The 14,701-nt window shown below is 56.1% G+C and overlaps 2 protein-coding genes across 6 annotated transcripts in view; one reads left to right on the top strand and one right to left on the bottom strand.

Annotated features, from left to right (window-relative positions):
- Window positions 1-1,783, top strand: part of ADAM17 (ADAM metallopeptidase domain 17) — a 39,794-nt gene extending 38,011 nt beyond the window's left edge. For 3 of the 4 annotated variants that reach the window (XR_005066846.1, XR_005066845.1, XR_005066847.1), the window contains 3 exons: window positions 182-232; window positions 623-1,113; window positions 1,147-1,783. Coding sequence is in view for 1 of the 4 variants with exons in the window: in XM_037048694.1 (XP_036904589.1) it covers window positions 182-232; window positions 623-973 (402 nt within the window). In the remaining 3 variants the exon portion in view is untranslated. Of the gene's footprint in view, window positions 1-181; window positions 233-622 lie in introns of all 4 variants that reach the window. The other variant, XM_037048694.1, reaches the window with a different exon arrangement.
- A 548-nt stretch (window positions 1,784-2,331) lies between these two features.
- Window positions 2,332-13,882, bottom strand: IAH1 (isoamyl acetate hydrolyzing esterase 1 (putative)). 2 transcript variants are annotated; one of them, XM_037048696.1, is made up of 6 exons: window positions 13,610-13,882; window positions 11,079-11,131; window positions 7,417-7,565; window positions 5,337-5,498; window positions 3,756-3,877; window positions 2,332-2,682 (listed from the first exon to the last, which is right to left on the bottom strand). In XM_037048696.1, exons 1-6 carry the CDS (start codon window positions 13,610-13,612, stop codon window positions 2,500-2,502), a joined length of 672 nt encoding a protein of 223 aa, XP_036904591.1. In that variant the 5' UTR covers window positions 13,613-13,882; the 3' UTR covers window positions 2,332-2,499. The 2 variants fall into 2 exon arrangements, with proteins under 2 accessions (XP_036904591.1, XP_036904590.1); XM_037048695.1 differs by lacking the exon at window positions 13,610-13,882 and adding an exon at window positions 12,266-12,385.
- Window positions 13,883-14,701: the final 819 nt, after the last annotated feature.

Below are 14,701 nucleotides of genomic sequence, written 5' to 3'. Positions count from 1 at the left end.
GACCTGGCCTTTCTGACCACCCGAAAACACGTGTCGTTCTGTGCAAAGGAGACACCTGTAGGCTGGCAGCAGACCACTTTCTGCGAGTCCCAAGTTACCCTCTCTGTATTAGGAGCAGCCTGTGAGGAACGGCACTTAACTGAATTTCGTTTGTGGGAACCTTTCCCTATTCTCTTCCTAGGATAAGAAGCTGGACAAGCAGTACGAATCTCTGTCCCTGTTCCACCCCAGTGTAAGTCATTCTCGGTCGCACGTGGGACCTTGCTAATAAGACCTCCCGTTAGCAACCCAGCTGCATTGCAACAGGAAGGGTCTGTGTGTGGGGGGAGGTCAGGTCTAGGGACAACAGTGAAGGTGAAAGTGGAGGGAGACACAAACGGCTGCTGCTCGGCCCATCCCCATGGCTGCCTGCAGCTGAGCTCTGAACCTGACAGAGTTGTTATAAATTCTCTTTTGGGCCTTGAAACGGTCAGTTGCGGGGCCATTTGAAAGCTAGCCTTCCAGTCACTCCTGAGTCGAGGACGCTTTCCTTGGCCTAATGGATCTGGGTGTCTCTAGGAGGGCCGCTGGGTGGTGAGCTGGGTTGCAGGACGCCACCCATCTCCTCCCCCCGTCTTTGCAGAATGTCGAGATGCTCAGCAGCATGGACTCAGCGTCAGTTCGCATCATCAAGCCCTTTCCGGGGCCACAGACCCCTGGCCGCCTGCAGCCGTTGCAGGCCGTCGCTGTGCCGCCATTGGTGCCTGTGGCTCCGAAACTGGACCACCAGCGGATGGACACGATCCAGGAGGACCCCAGCACAGACTCGCATGCGGATGAGGACTGCTTTGAGAAGGACCCGTTCCCCAGCAGCAGCACAGCCGCCAAGTCCTTCGAGGACCTCACGGACCACCCAGTCACCAGGAGCGAGAAGGCCTCGTCATTCAAGCTGCAGCGGCAGAATCGTGTCGACAGCAAAGAAACCGAGTGCTAGCCCAGGGGTCGGCGTCCTGCGCGCTGTGACCTACCTGAGTGGCAAAGTGTTTTTACAGATTTGACCTAGAATCACTCACAGATTTTGTGAAGGTCTGGGAGGAACAAGGAAGTGACTTCCAGCAGGTGCTGCTTGTGTTTGGATTGCCTTTGCACACACACTCGCGTGGTTAGGCCCTTTCCCGTGTGACCAGGTGCGGTGAATCTGGCTTGTCTGGAGGTTTTAGTGTTTGTTTGAAGTACCCTTCGACCTGTGGTGCAAAAGCAGAACACACGGCTGGATCACACTGAAGTATTTACGTTTTTGTAAACTGACCTTTCGTACTGGTGCCAGTGCGGAGACGCCGCTCTCCACGTGCAGGGCGGGGAACGAGGGGGCTCTGGGCAGTTACTGGGGAGGACAGCTGGAACACAGAGTAATTTATTTTTCTTTTGCTGGCAAGATGGAAAACGGAGCTATGTGTTCTCTGCGAAGTTAGGGTTCTGTTTCTAGGGATACCCAGAGCTGCCACGGGCAGGGAGGACACATCTCCATTTAGGAGTAATTTGTGCCAATGTTTCTGTAGAATTTTAAGGTTGGTCTTTCTAGAACTAAGTCACTCTGTTTACAGTGGGAGTCCCAGTCGAGTTACAGAACCCTGCCCACTCTCTTGGGCCCCAACTTGCAGGGTGGTTTGTCTGTTTTGTAAGTATCTTCATGTGTTTCTAATACTGTTGCTTAAAAAACTCACAAAACCTCAACTACTTCAGAGTGAGACTACAGCCACCTGTTTTATAAACACCAGTGGCCCAGGGGAGTATGTGAGCAGTCTCTCACCGTGAAGACCGGTGGCGGTCAGAGGGCCAAGGCGGGTGCCCCTCCTGGGCCCGCAGCTTTAATTCCTCCCAAGGGAGTCTGAAACCCCCTGGAGTCAGCCTGCGAGTGGCTGTTTGTGTTGTTCCTGCTTTAGTGCCTTGATTCTGGACGGTGTGCACTTACTTACACTGTGTGAAGAGGAAGTCGTCAGACGGAATTCTGATTTCCTTAAAATCCTAGTTAAAAGCTTCCCCCCGTGATAAATGGTGTCTTTTCTTTAAGGATGTTTGTTACGCAGATAACTGTTACACTAATACTTGAACTTGTACTTTGTGGTCTTTTAACTAGTTATGACATTCTTGTATTTTATAGTTACACGTTTGGAATCGGATGTAAGGTGTGTGGGTGTGTCTGGGAGTGAAGCAGTTCCCAGCTGAATGTAAGGAAATCATTTTTTATAAAACTCACTTTTTAAAAAGCGGAACTGTCGTCCCCTTTTCTGGCACCGGCAGGCAGCGCAGGGAGACCCTGCGGCAGCTGGCAAACTGAGCGTCCAAACCACCCACCTCAGGACCGTGCTTTTATTCATCTCGGTCTCACACGACGGTGGCTTTTGTTCCGGGGTTGTGAGCAAAGGCTTAAGCTTGAGAAAAATATTTGGCCAGTTCTCTTGGGGTTCCGGTGCGTGGTGATGCCTTGTTCCGAAAAGCCACAGCCTTCACTTCCTGTGCCTAATGGTCCCCGTCTCCGAGGAGACTGAGCTCCGGTCTGGCCTCTGCTACGTCTCGCCAGTAAGGGAGCAGCAGCGGCAGCGGGGAGACTTTCTTCTCTATCAGAGGCCAGAGGTGGGAGAACAGAAACTCGTTTCCCTTCGGTGACAAATGGAGTCCGTCTGACAAGTAGGATGAAAAGTCCTGTCGGGGGAGAGAGGACTCAGTGAAAGGCGGGCGCGGTGCCCTGCCTCTGCCACCCCACCCACAGCGGCGGCCGTCTCGTCGTAGTGCAGGGTGGGCTTCCTGCAGCCTCTGGTCGCAGGGACACCCTCCTGGGGCAGCAGTTCCAAGAGGGGCCCCTTTGCCTCTGGTCAGGTATTGAACTGACAGGCAGTCATCGGGAACAGAGGACGGGCCCCACCGCCCGGGCTGGGACAGCAGCTGCAGGAGGCAGTCCCCGCCCCCAGGTCCTTAGCGCCCGTTCTCTGTGGGGGGTGGGTGGGGGGGTGGAGGCCCTTCCTGCCACTCGAGCCCCCACCCGACCAGAGCCTGGGCAGCACGCTGGCTCCAGCTCTCAGACCAGGGCTCCAGGGCCCGCCTCTCACAGCACTTCTGGACCATGATCTCGGAAGGTCGACCCCTCAGTCCCAGCACTTCCTGTGCGAAAGCTGCAGGGGTTGGGGAGAACCCCTGGCCCAGTGGGGTGCAGCTTTCCAACCTTCCCGCAGGCGAACACGGAACTCTGGGTGCTGCACCCGCTGCCCTCGGCAGCTGCTGCTCACAGGTCCTGGTTTCCAAGGACAAGTGTGCCCCTGTGCAAGGCCTGGGAGTGGCAGCCGGGGCCCACATGAGTGTGTCCATCTCAGACACTGTCAGACTGTTGCTCTGCATATCGTTCCTTTTACCTTTTGTATTTTTAAATGGGTTTTCTGGACTTAAAAAAACTATAATTAGGGCTACTTAGCGCATCACACAAATCTCAGCTGACAGCACACTCTACTTAAACTGTTTTCCCTAGTGCAAGCTTTCACTTCCCCACACGCCGCACCGTGAAGGGCCTGGGCGCCCTCACAAGGAACCGTCCGCGGCCCCTCTCTTCCCGTGGGCAGACCCTGACCGGCAAGGGCCGGCAGCGGAGGAGCCTCTCCACTCCTTCCTGCCCCTGTCCTTCCCAGTGGTGAAAGGGACAACTGTCTTGCCCACTCAGCCAGGCACATCTCAGTTGCTGCTCTGGGTCCCTATGCACCCCACCAGGATCGAGTGAGCCACCGTACCTGGCCGTCCTTCTGCATCAGGGCCCACAGGTCCAGCACCTCAGTCCCACAGTCCCGGGCTACGTGTAGGCAGGCGCTGGCGTACTCACCAACCACCACATTCAGGCGGTTTAACTTGCAGCCTGTGGAGAACAGAGAATCCACGTGACAACTGATCAACCCAAGGACTAGGTCTTGTGCTGATTCTGACCCAGTGACCCAGACGGTTTCCTAGTCCAGTCATCAGGCCTGGACTTACGCACCTGTTGGGGCCAGCTGGGGGCCTGGGGATCAGCACAAGGCCAGGCCTCCCCACGGCCTCCTGAGGACACTGGACGGAGGTCCCACGCAGGAAAGGCTGGGAGGAGCTGGGCCAGCGGCCAGGAAGGGCTGCATTACAGCCAAAGGCTGTGGTGAGACCCCAGATCTTTACACGTGACAAGGAGCTACCGCAATACCGTGGAGATAACACCGCATACGATCCACCAGAGGAGGGAGGAGCTGGGAGGGGGCGCACCCGCCACCGGCACCCGACTCGGGGCTCATCAAAGGGCCGGCAGCTGATGCTTTTTGCAGGCACACCGTCCGCCAGCAACGAGTCAGCCCTGCCAGTGTTGCTCAGGGGCAGCGCAGTCTGCAAAGCAGCAGGCCCCGCTGTGTCCCAACAAGCTCCCCTTGCTGTAGCCCGTGGGCCATAGTTAGCTGGCTCAGCCCAATGTGGTGGGTCTGGAACCTGAGCGCACCTCAGGGTCACCTGGAGGATGTAGGGGCTCCACCTGGGACCGCAGACTCAGCAGGTGGGCCCGGGGCAGTTCCAGAATTTGCAAGGCTCCCGAGTTCCCAGGGGACGTAGAGCTGCTGATCTCAGACCACACGAGAACCACGCCCAATGGCACCTGCGCCCGGCTGCCAAAAATGGAAGTAGTAAATGTGTGGCACCAGGATTCAATGCGCACACCCACGGAAGTGAAATCCCACGGAGCAACACCTGCTGTGTTCTAGATAACAGCTTTTCTCCCTACCGCACCCCACTTAAAACATGTTTGCTGGAATGGACGACCACCTCCTCGAGCTGCAGCCTGGGAGGCACCCGCTGCACCTCTGGGCCCAGCCCACAGTGCTCAGCAAGAGCACTTCCTGCAGCCAAGGTCCTGCTGCCTGAGAAGTCAAAGGGTGGCAGAGTGGAGAAAGGGCCACACAGACTAAAATGGGTGAAGCAGGGTGCGGCAGGCACCTCCCACTACTGGGGGGGGGTCAGAACACCCCAGACGGGACCTCAGCGGCGCAGGCACAAAGCTGCCCCACCCCACCTCAGCACCACATGGAAAGCCACTGTCAGTCTGGACACGCTCGCTCGGCGTCCACATGGTCCTTAGTGGCTTCACAAGCACCTTGGAGTTGGGAAGACACATGGCAGAAAATCAAAGCGAGGCTCTGACTTTTGTGTTGAAAGTTCTCGGGTTTGCCTCTGTGGAAGCCATGCTTTCTTCCCTTAGCTCGACTGCAAACACAGGCCAATGTGGACCAACAGACCCCCGGGAACCTGCAGGCACAGGCTGGAGGGCACCCCACTGTTCTCCCCACGCTCCCCGGCCGGCTCACCTTGTGCAAGGCACTCCTTTTCCCACGCGGCCTCGCAGAGCGGGGGCGGCGTGATCAGGATGACCCTGCTGGCGGGCACGTCCACGGACCGCAGGTACTGCACCATGCTCCGCAGGTTCGCCGCGTACTCGTCCAGGGGGATGTGCTGCTTGGGGTTCTCATCTGTCGGGGGAATGCAGACATAGTTCGCGTTCACAGTTCCAGTTCAAGGGGCAGTTAAGATGAGCGCTTGTTCAGATGCCCACAACTCGCGATGTCCCCGGGGAACTTGGCAGCACCCAGGCCAGAGGAGGGGGAAGGATTCAAGGACACAGGCCTTCACGAAACCACCAAAGCTCTGGCATGGGGCCTTAGGGCACTCTTGTCGCCCTCCTCTTGTGATTACAAGAGGTTCGCAGTCAGTCGGGCTGGATGTGGGGAGGACTGTGGAGTGACAGCCAGGCCCCACCCCAGCTCGGCCACTGAGCAGCCACCCGCCTCTGGGCAAGCGCTCAGCCCCTCTGTACCCATCCCGTCACCGGTGGAGAGAACAGGGTCTGCCTCACAGACGTCTGCCCATTAGGTCAGCCCTGAGGGCCAGGTGCCTGCCCGACAGGGGCACAGTCCCCTAGTGCTGCCACGGCTGCCACGGGTGTCCCAGATCCCCCTGCAGGCCGCCTGCAGACTGCACGTAAGGGCAGCGACAGAGAAGATCGGCCCCCCGCAGTCCTCCCAGTAGGTACTTCCACGCACATCTTTCCCGTCTTCCCCTCGCAGCTGTGTGGTGTTTTTTTTTTTAAAGGGGGGGGGTCACATCAAGGACACATTGCTGTATGCTTTTTTTCACATCACGAATGAGTGTGAACACATCACGTTATGAGCATGTTTCCTTAAAGGGTTCACAAACACACATGACTTATTGGTAAGGCGACCACATGGGCGCCCCCTGCCCCGTGCGGCACCCCTGGTTTTGCCGTGACACGTGACACACTAGGCTGCATCCCTGGCCCCCGAGAATTCCCTGGAAAGTACAGGCGTGCCCACCGGGACCTCGGGGAGGCTGGAAACTCACTGCTTACACCACTTCCTTGTTTGAGTCAAAACCCAAAATTCTGTGTGCTCATTTGCATTTTGGGGGGGGGGGCAAGTGTTCACACATTTTAAAACATTTGTTTTTAATTTCTCCTTTGTGAATTGTCTATTCCCGCCCTTGTCCATTATTCTATTGGAGTTAATATTTTTCTTGATTTCATGAAAGGTATCAACCTTTTGTCTACCATATTTTTGGAAATATTTTGCTTGTGTTATTTTTTTAAAGTAGTTATTTTAGACATTAACTATTTTATTTCACAAAATATTTTCTTCCTTTGCAACTTCCTCCATTACTTCTATGCTTACAAAGCGTTTCTGCCCTGTCCTGAGTCTGGTAAAACGTCACCACTGAAGACAAAGTCTATGTGTAGATACGGAGAAGTGACTTCACTGTAACCCAGGCAGTTCGTTGGCAGTCCCTGCTGACCCTGTAACCCACGACGAGCCCACTGCCAAGCGCAGGCAGCAGGTCCCCTGCCCAAGCCTCACCTGAGATGTCCCCAGGGTGCCCACGAACAGCAGGGAAAGGTGGCTGCCACCCTGGAGAAACCGCTGTCAGGTGGCCACCAACCCTCCTCATCGAGGCTGATTCCACACCGTGCAGATGGCTCTCCTGTCGCCCCCATAGAGGAGAGACAGAGGCTGCGGCCTGGCACAAGGTCCTTCTGACCCGGTTCCTATCACCTGGGGTCGCAGGCCACACCCAGGGTGGGGCTGCCCGAGCTGCTCTCTGGGTCGGTGAGACCACTGTGCAGGGTGCACACCTGAGCGTCCCCCTGCCCCAGCTCTGCCGGGAGGCCAGGCGGAGCACAGCGCTCCAGGACCCTGGCCCGTCGGAGCCTGAACCTGGGCCAGCACCCCGGGGGGGCAGAAAGTAGAAACAGAGTTCCCTGGCGTTACGGGCAGAAGAAAGGTGCTAAGTACTCAGGGAACTTCGTCTGTTCAGGCACGAGGAAGCAGCACGCGCAGTGGTGTCTGCTGTCACGAGAAAAACGCAAACCGCCTTCACCTTTCAGCGCGCTGTCATTGGCACCAAAGAAAACCGTGACCGCCACTGGGCTGTCCGCAACGCCCCCTTTCCTGACGAGTCTTGGAAGGATGATTTTGGCCCATCTGGTGTTATAGCCTGAAAACCCACGATTCAGAACGTCACATTTTCTGAAATGAAAAGATTTCAAGCATGAATTGTGAACTGTTTCCACCCTGTAGCCCTCTCATGGGGGAGGTGCGCTCCCAGCTTGGGCTGCCTGCTCCGCCTGCCCAGTTTCCCTCTGGTCAGAGCGACAGCAGAGCTACGCATGCTGTTCTTGGGGTCGTGCCAAGGTAGGGGTGAGCTGGCATAGCCCCGAAGAGTGACGGGCAACCACAGGGCAAGGGCCATGGCCTGGCCTGCAGACCAGCTAATTCCATGCACGGCAGAGTGGGGTGCTTTGAAAATGGAGTTTACAGGCCTGGCCAGGGCGCTCAGTCGCTTAGAGTGTCATCCCCACACGCCAAGGTTGTGGGTTCGATCCTGGGTCAGGGCACTCACAAGAGGCAACCAATCATCGCACAGATGGGCGGAACAACAAGTGATGTTTCCTTCTCAAATCAATAAAAGAAAACTGCAAGTGGAGTTTGCTGAAGGGAGGCATGAGTCTGAGCAAGAATCACAGACAAAAGATCACTAATAAGCTGGACTTGGAAGGTAACACCGGTTCGTTGGAATACCTGTACGGAGTATTTGAGACTTTCTTATAGTCTGCTTTCTTAGAGTTTTAGATTCACAGCAAAGTTGAGTAGATAAAAATAAAAACCAAAAGACTAAAAAAGAACATTAAAAAAAATTGAGTGGAAGGTAGAGCACCCACCCCCAGCGTCCGCAGTGGAGCGGAGCACAGGTTAGGGGTGACCCTCTTACCCGTCAGCATCACCCCACAGCTTTGCATTGATTAAATCATTCTAGCAGCACAGCAGTTGTTTCAGTTTAAGCCAGGTAATCAACAGGTGCCTTCTGCCTCCTAAAACACCCACAGTGGAGTCTCAGCGCCGTGTGGCGAGGGAAAGCCCGACCCCGGCTCCGGAGCTCGGGCTGGGACAGAGCCCTGGCTCTGTCAGTGCGGCGCTGTGACCATGGGTGCGTTTGTAGAGCGTGGAAATTATCCGTAATAAAAAGTTGTTTCAAAAATAAATCTTGGATTTTAATGTACGATTAGCAAACAGATGTGCTTCATTTTGGTTCAAATTCCTATAATCAATACATTTTCAAAGTTTTAATGGACTTAGAACCGTTACAATGCTTTTGTTGGGAACAAAGATCTTACTCGAAGTGACGACAAAGACATCACTAGGGACACAACCTTGCACTTCAAACGTACCACCAGCCATGCGGGCGGGACCGGAGGGCAGCCTTCAGGCTTGGTGACTAGGGTACACTGCAACTGAACCGGCCAGGGCTGTGCCGATGGCCCCGATGGCTGAAGCAGGCGTTAGGGGCCCAGGTCTGCCACGGCTAGAGACCAAACGTGCCCACCAGAAGGGCAGTTTGGCATGGAACAGAAACCAGTATCGGTTCTGGGGCTAAAAGGACGGAGCACTGAGTTGTTAAATTGTTCGGTCCCTCAGCAGAGATGGCAGATGAGAGCTCCCACCCAGTCACCCCTCCAGCATCCCCACGACGTAGCCCTTCGGCCCCAAACAGCCTCCTCCTTTCTCCAGAGACCTGCCTGGCTGAAGGATGAGGGCACAGGGTGCCAGAGTCCTGCCCTCAGCCTGGCTTCTGCCTCTGGCTGCACTGAGGCACCTTAGAGCAGGTGAGTAAGGTAGAGGTGCCTGGGGCAGCAGGGCGGGGGGCCTCCTCCGTGTCCAGGGCCAGCAGGGCTGCCTCGAAGCTACAGAACAAGGCACGATGGACCACACACTGTCTCCAACTCTGTCCCCTTTGTAATTACTCTCAGTTCCACAAAATCAGCTTCTAACCAGGTGGTCTTCTAGGACTCACACCTGTGCGCTATCAATTTTGACAACATTTTAGTGCAAAAATTAACTATGAAATAGTTAATATAAAATTAAACATTTAAAATGTTGAATTAAATTCCTGGAGCTTTTCAGGTTGTTTGAACAACTAATTTTTCAATATGTCCTTCTATTTGTCCAGAAAAGGTTAACGGACTAATTGAAGTTACTGGGTTAAGGAAAAGCACTGCTATGTTCTAGGCGTCTGAGTGAGCCCAAGTGTGCCGACTCGGCAGCCCAGAATGGAAGCAGGGGCCCAGGCCGCGCCACCTGCCCGTCCCAGTGGTGTGACCCTGTCATTCACCCTCCCCACCTTTGTCATCAGCTGTGACACGGGCAGGAGAATAACGAACCACTTTGTGCTGTGCAGTGGCTGCAAAGACAGGCGAGGTGGTGGTTAAACAGCCTGGGCACCTGGTGCGCGTGCAATTGGACTGCAGCCCCGCCCTCTGCACTTCACGGGGCAGCAAGCGGGGACACAGAACGGCCCACCCGCACGTTTCTAGGTTAAGTCTGCTGAATTAGAGACAGCGTTTAGAAATGCAAATAGCCGGAAGGTCAATTTTTCTATTTCTAGTTTAGAGGATGAAAATAAAAGGAGAAAGTGAAGACTTTTAAAAACACATTTCACATTTAGAAATAAGTGTATTTTCTTGGTGTGTCAGTTACACTGACGAAGAAAACTGGAGTGACGACGGCTGGCAGCTCATCGGCTTATTTCTCCCCAAGGAGGCAGAGACACAGCGCCTGGCGCCAGCTTACCGACACCCCAGGCACTCGTGTCCGTTGTCTTTAATGTGGAAAGTATTTCTAAATAGTTATTTTTTACCTCTTGGGACACTGTTTCCCTGTTAGTGAATTCCTTAGCATAAACTTAAGTTGTCTGACAAATAACATACCAAAATCATCACTACTTCTGACATGTTTTATAAAGACTTTGGAGGAAAAAACTTCCATCCAAACTCTGGGTTGAGAATACATTCCTCCTTCACACTGAACTCGCTCATCATTTCACACACCTGTCATAACAACGGGCAAAGAACTTGTTGCCTTTCCATGGTGAACAGCTGTGTTCTTTGGATCAAAACCCCTGATACATTTTCCAAAACTTGCAGGGTTTGCTTTCACGAAGAGGCGGAAGTTCTGGCTCCTGAACCCCCAGGGGCCCCTCCCTGCTCCCCAGCACCCCCATTCTGACTAGGGCAGGGCGATGAAACTGGGGTGGGGGGTACCCATCACTCTCCAGCACCTAGCACTTGCGGACCAGGCCGGATTGAGCTCACCTGACCAGCTTGTCAGCCAGGGACGCGCCCCATCCACCCTGCTGGAAAGAAAACTGAAGAGAGAAAAGCCTGTTAGTACTTATCTAGCGACCCGGGCGCTTTAGTAAACAAGGGGCCTCTGGGTCAGCAGTTCCCAGCGGGTGCCCGGGCAGTGCCTGCACCTGCACTTGGCCCAAGGCCCCTTGGGATCCTTGCCTGCGGCCGCGCTCTGGAAGTGGACGGTGGCTCCCCTCCCTAGGGACCAGGCTCGAGCCTGCCCTGCAGGTCTGGGCGAAGCCACCACTATCTGCGAGAGCTGCGAGGAAACCTCCGTGCCAGAGATGAAGCCAACNGTGGGGGGTACCCATCACTCTCCAGCACCTAGCACTTGCGGACCAGGCCGGATTGAGCTCACCTGACCAGCTTGTCAGCCAGGGACGCGCCCCATCCACCCTGCTGGAAAGAAAACTGAAGAGAGAAAAGCCTGTTAGTACTTATCTAGCGACCGGGGCGCTTTAGTAAACAAGGGGCCTCTGGGTCAGCAGTTCCCAGCGGGTGCCCGGGCAGTGCCTGCACCTGCACTTGGCCCAAGGCCCCTTGGGATCCCTGCCTGCGGCCGCGCTCTGGAAGTGGACGGTGGCTCCCCTCCCTAGGGACCAGGCTCGAGCCTGCCCTGCAGGCCTGGGTGAAGCCACCACTATCTGCGAGAGCTGCGAGGAAACCTCCGTGCCAGAGATGAAGCCAACTGTATGTTTGGCTAGGAAGTGAAGCTGCGCCCGACCACCTTTCCACAGTTGAAAGAACCAGTAAGACAATTACAGAACTTGGGGGCGGGCGCTTTGATACACATTCCTGTGGACTTTGGCAGTCCCGGGGATTTTAGGCCCAGATGCCTAAAACTTATGTTACCAGTTACTGGCTACACATAAGAAAGGGGTTTAGGGAAGTTATGTCCGAATATTAGAAAAATAATAAAGAGAAACCACGGGAGAGTTATTTTTACAATTGTACTCCCTCTGAAATAAAAACATTTTTTCCAATTTTTTTTTCCTTAACGTGAGTTGAAATGATTTTGGATGAAATCATGGCCTTCTGTATAACCTGTTCCTCCCGAGGAAGCCCAGGGGCCGGTTCCCCGGCCCTCACCCGGAAGGCGCTGCGCTCCGACGGCGCGGGAGCCACTCCGGTTCCGCTGGTTGGAAAGAACCGCCGCCGCCGACGGAGACCGCGCGCCCGGGCCTTTCCTAAAACCCCTACAGAAAAGCACGCGGGAGCGGGCGGACTCGGGCTCTGTCCTCCGAGGCTAGAGGAGCTCGGGAGCCCGCGCCGCGGGACACGCCGAGTGGCCCTGGGCCCGGGAACGAGAATCGGGAGCCTCTCCGGCTCTTTCCACAGACGCCGGCGGCGCTGGGGTCGCCGTGAGCGGTACCAACCGCTCTGGTCTCGGGGCATCCTGCGCCGGGGACAGGGCAGGGGGTGACACTCGGGAGAAACGCGGGCCGTCGCTGAGGACGCCGGGACCGTGGCTCTGGGCGGGGACGTGGCCGAGGACGCCTGAGAGACCTGCTCAGTGAGAGGCGGGCCGCGGACGGGCGGCGGTACCTGGGTGATGGAATCTCCGAAGAGCAGCACCCGAGGCCAGAGCAGAGAGCTCCCACAACCCAAACCTTCGCAAAGCGCCATAACCCCGAGGCTGGAAGGGGAGCAGACCGGATATCCGGGGCGGGGAGAGCGGCGCAGGCAGCGCCTGCGCAGTCCGGCGACACCCTCCCCCCAGCCCCTCCCGCTTTGCAGTCCTGGACCTGCGTTCCCTAGGGCTCCTCTGGCGGCCTCCAGCCGTTTCTAAAAACGCAGTATCTGTTGCCTCTTACAAAGTGCATTTTCCCGTTTACAAAAGTTCGCTCTCCTGCATTCGTTCGCTATGGCTCGTTCATCCCGAATCGTTAGGTGGCAGCCGCGCCTTGACTTTGGGGCGCCCACGGACCCCCCAGAGACGCGAGGCCAGGCCCCAGGTCAGCATCTGCCTGCCCCCTGGCCAGCGTCGCGGGTCAGCATCCCAGGCCCTCCCTCTTACCACCCTGTCCCACCGCCTCTGCTCCAGGCGGGCCAGTCCCAGCGTTTCAGCAAATGGCAGTGAGTGAGAAGGCGGGAGGGCAGGAAGCACTCCCCGTGTAAGCCCCGCACCCGCTCACACCCGTGTAGCTGACGACGGTGACTTGCGGATTCACACGTGGCTCTGACACTTGTCCCTTGCTGGAGTCCCAGGGGCTCACCTCGTGGCGCCGAGATAGCCCCAGGCTCGCTCCCCTGCTTCGGGAAACCCGCCCGAAGCGGGGCTCTATAGGGGCGGGCTGCAAGGACTGGCCCACCGCCCGCGGACTGGCCTGCGGCCCACGCCTTGACCCTGCCTGCCCTGCCTCTGAAATCAGCACAGGCCTGCATGGCTAGAGTCCCTCTCTGGCCAAGTCGTTGGCTCTTGAATAAACCGAGTTTTCCTTCCATCAGCTCCTGCCTCCTGATTGATAACTGGCAGCTGAACTAGGGGTCGGTATCGCCAAGGGACTCATTCCTCACACAATCAAAAAACTTACTCAACCGTTTATGGAAGGTTTTTGACCTCTCTGTCAGAAAACAACGTGGCCACTTGCTGGACTGTAGGGCAGAAGCCTCAAAAGACACTGTCCTGGGCCTTTGCCCGGGTAACACAGAGGGACTTTCCTGCACACGACAAAGTGGGAAGTCACACCAACACAACAAAGAAAGGGGTTTCAGACTGAGGGGCCAGTGGAAGTACTGTCAGAGGCGGGGAAATCTTGGCCAAACAGTCAGCAGGGTTTTTACTGGAGGTGTGCCTGCAGGTGAGGCATGGAGGGCTGGGACCAAGGAGTTGGAGCAGAGACCCACCCACCCGCCCTCCGGCCTCTCACATGGGGATGGGAGACTTCCCATAGACTGCCTCAGCAGGACTGTTGCCAAAACTGGTCTGGGGTACCAAGGAGTGGGCCTAGTCAGAAGCCTGAGTTCTTGTCACCCCCACCACACAATGACGGGCAGGGGCCAGGAAAACTGGCCAGCAGTTCATCTGGAGACACTTGAGTTGAAGGTGAGTAAAGGAACTGGGGAGCAGTGCGTGGTAGGGAAGCTGACCCACCTGCTTTGGGCTGGGCCCTGGCTGTCCGTCCAGAGGGAGGCAGGCAGGGTGACGCAGGGCAACACCCAGTGCTTAGGCCTGTGGTTCCCAGGCATCAACTAGAACCACCTGGGAGCTTTACAAGCAGGCTGCCACAGGGCCCGCCCGCCAAACCAAGCACCTGGAGGCAGGATGGAGACAGGTGGGTGTCAGTTTAATGCTCCCCAGGTGACTCCACGGTGCAGCGGAGCATAATGAGTCAAAGACAAAGGATGTGACCCTCAGACCCTGGGTTCGGGCCATTGGCAGAGTAAGTGGCTACATTATAGAAGTGCCTTCACTTTGTTTCACGTGAAAAGTCAGATCCACGTGCTGACATTTGTCAAAGCGCAGGTCAGGCGTGGTCCACATTGCAGGTTGTAAGTCTCTGGGAGGGGCAGCCCCCACGGTGTTGACAGGAGACGGTGTGGGGGCAACCAGTGACTTTAGCTTGGCAAGGAGTGGTAGCAGCTCTCCGGTGAGGCCGGCAGGGGAGGAGCTGCCTTGGGCACGTGCCTGTCCCCTCCGCAGAGGGACAATCAGATCTTTTCATCAACATACATGCCAGGTTACCCCTGGGGGGTTGACCTGCTCCCTCAGCAATAGCACCAGACATGCCTGCCTGTGTCAGGCGCCTGCAAGTCTGTGTGACGGGGACTTCGGGAAACGGGACTGCTGATTAATTTACTATGCAGGGCTCGATCCCACAGCCAACACCTGTGCACCCGTAAATGTGAGCCTGAGGATTACACAGAGTGCCTCTGGGTTGAATCTGAAGCCACTAAACACAGAATGTTATTGGGTCCCAGGAGTCACAGTTTAACAAATGTGAAACCAAGGAACTTGGCAAGAGTATCAGGAGGGAATAG

The sequence above is a fragment of the Sturnira hondurensis genome, unplaced genomic scaffold (assembly GCF_014824575.4).
Source record: "Sturnira hondurensis isolate 20B ecotype Veracruz unplaced genomic scaffold, ASM1482457v3 Scaffold0006413, whole genome shotgun sequence".
Taxonomy (NCBI): domain Eukaryota; kingdom Metazoa; phylum Chordata; class Mammalia; order Chiroptera; family Phyllostomidae; genus Sturnira; species Sturnira hondurensis.
This window is presented reverse-complemented; position numbering and strand designations above follow the sequence as displayed.

What these genes read in the sequence shown, in the direction of transcription:
- IAH1 (XM_037048695.1), bottom strand. Translation starts at nt 12,346, where the DNA reads ATGGCGCTTTGCGAAGGTTTGGGTTGTGGGAGCTCTCTGCTCTGGCCT. An exon ending in CAATGACAGCGCGCTGAAAG is followed by an intron (nt 5,499 to 7,416) that starts GTGAAGGCGGTT and finishes TTCCCCCGACAG; the next exon opens with ATGAGAACCCCAAGCAGCAC. An exon ending in AAAGGAGTGCCTTGCACAAG is followed by an intron (nt 3,878 to 5,336) that starts GTGAGCCGGCCG and finishes TGTTCTCCACAG; the next exon opens with GCTGCAAGTTAAACCGCCTG.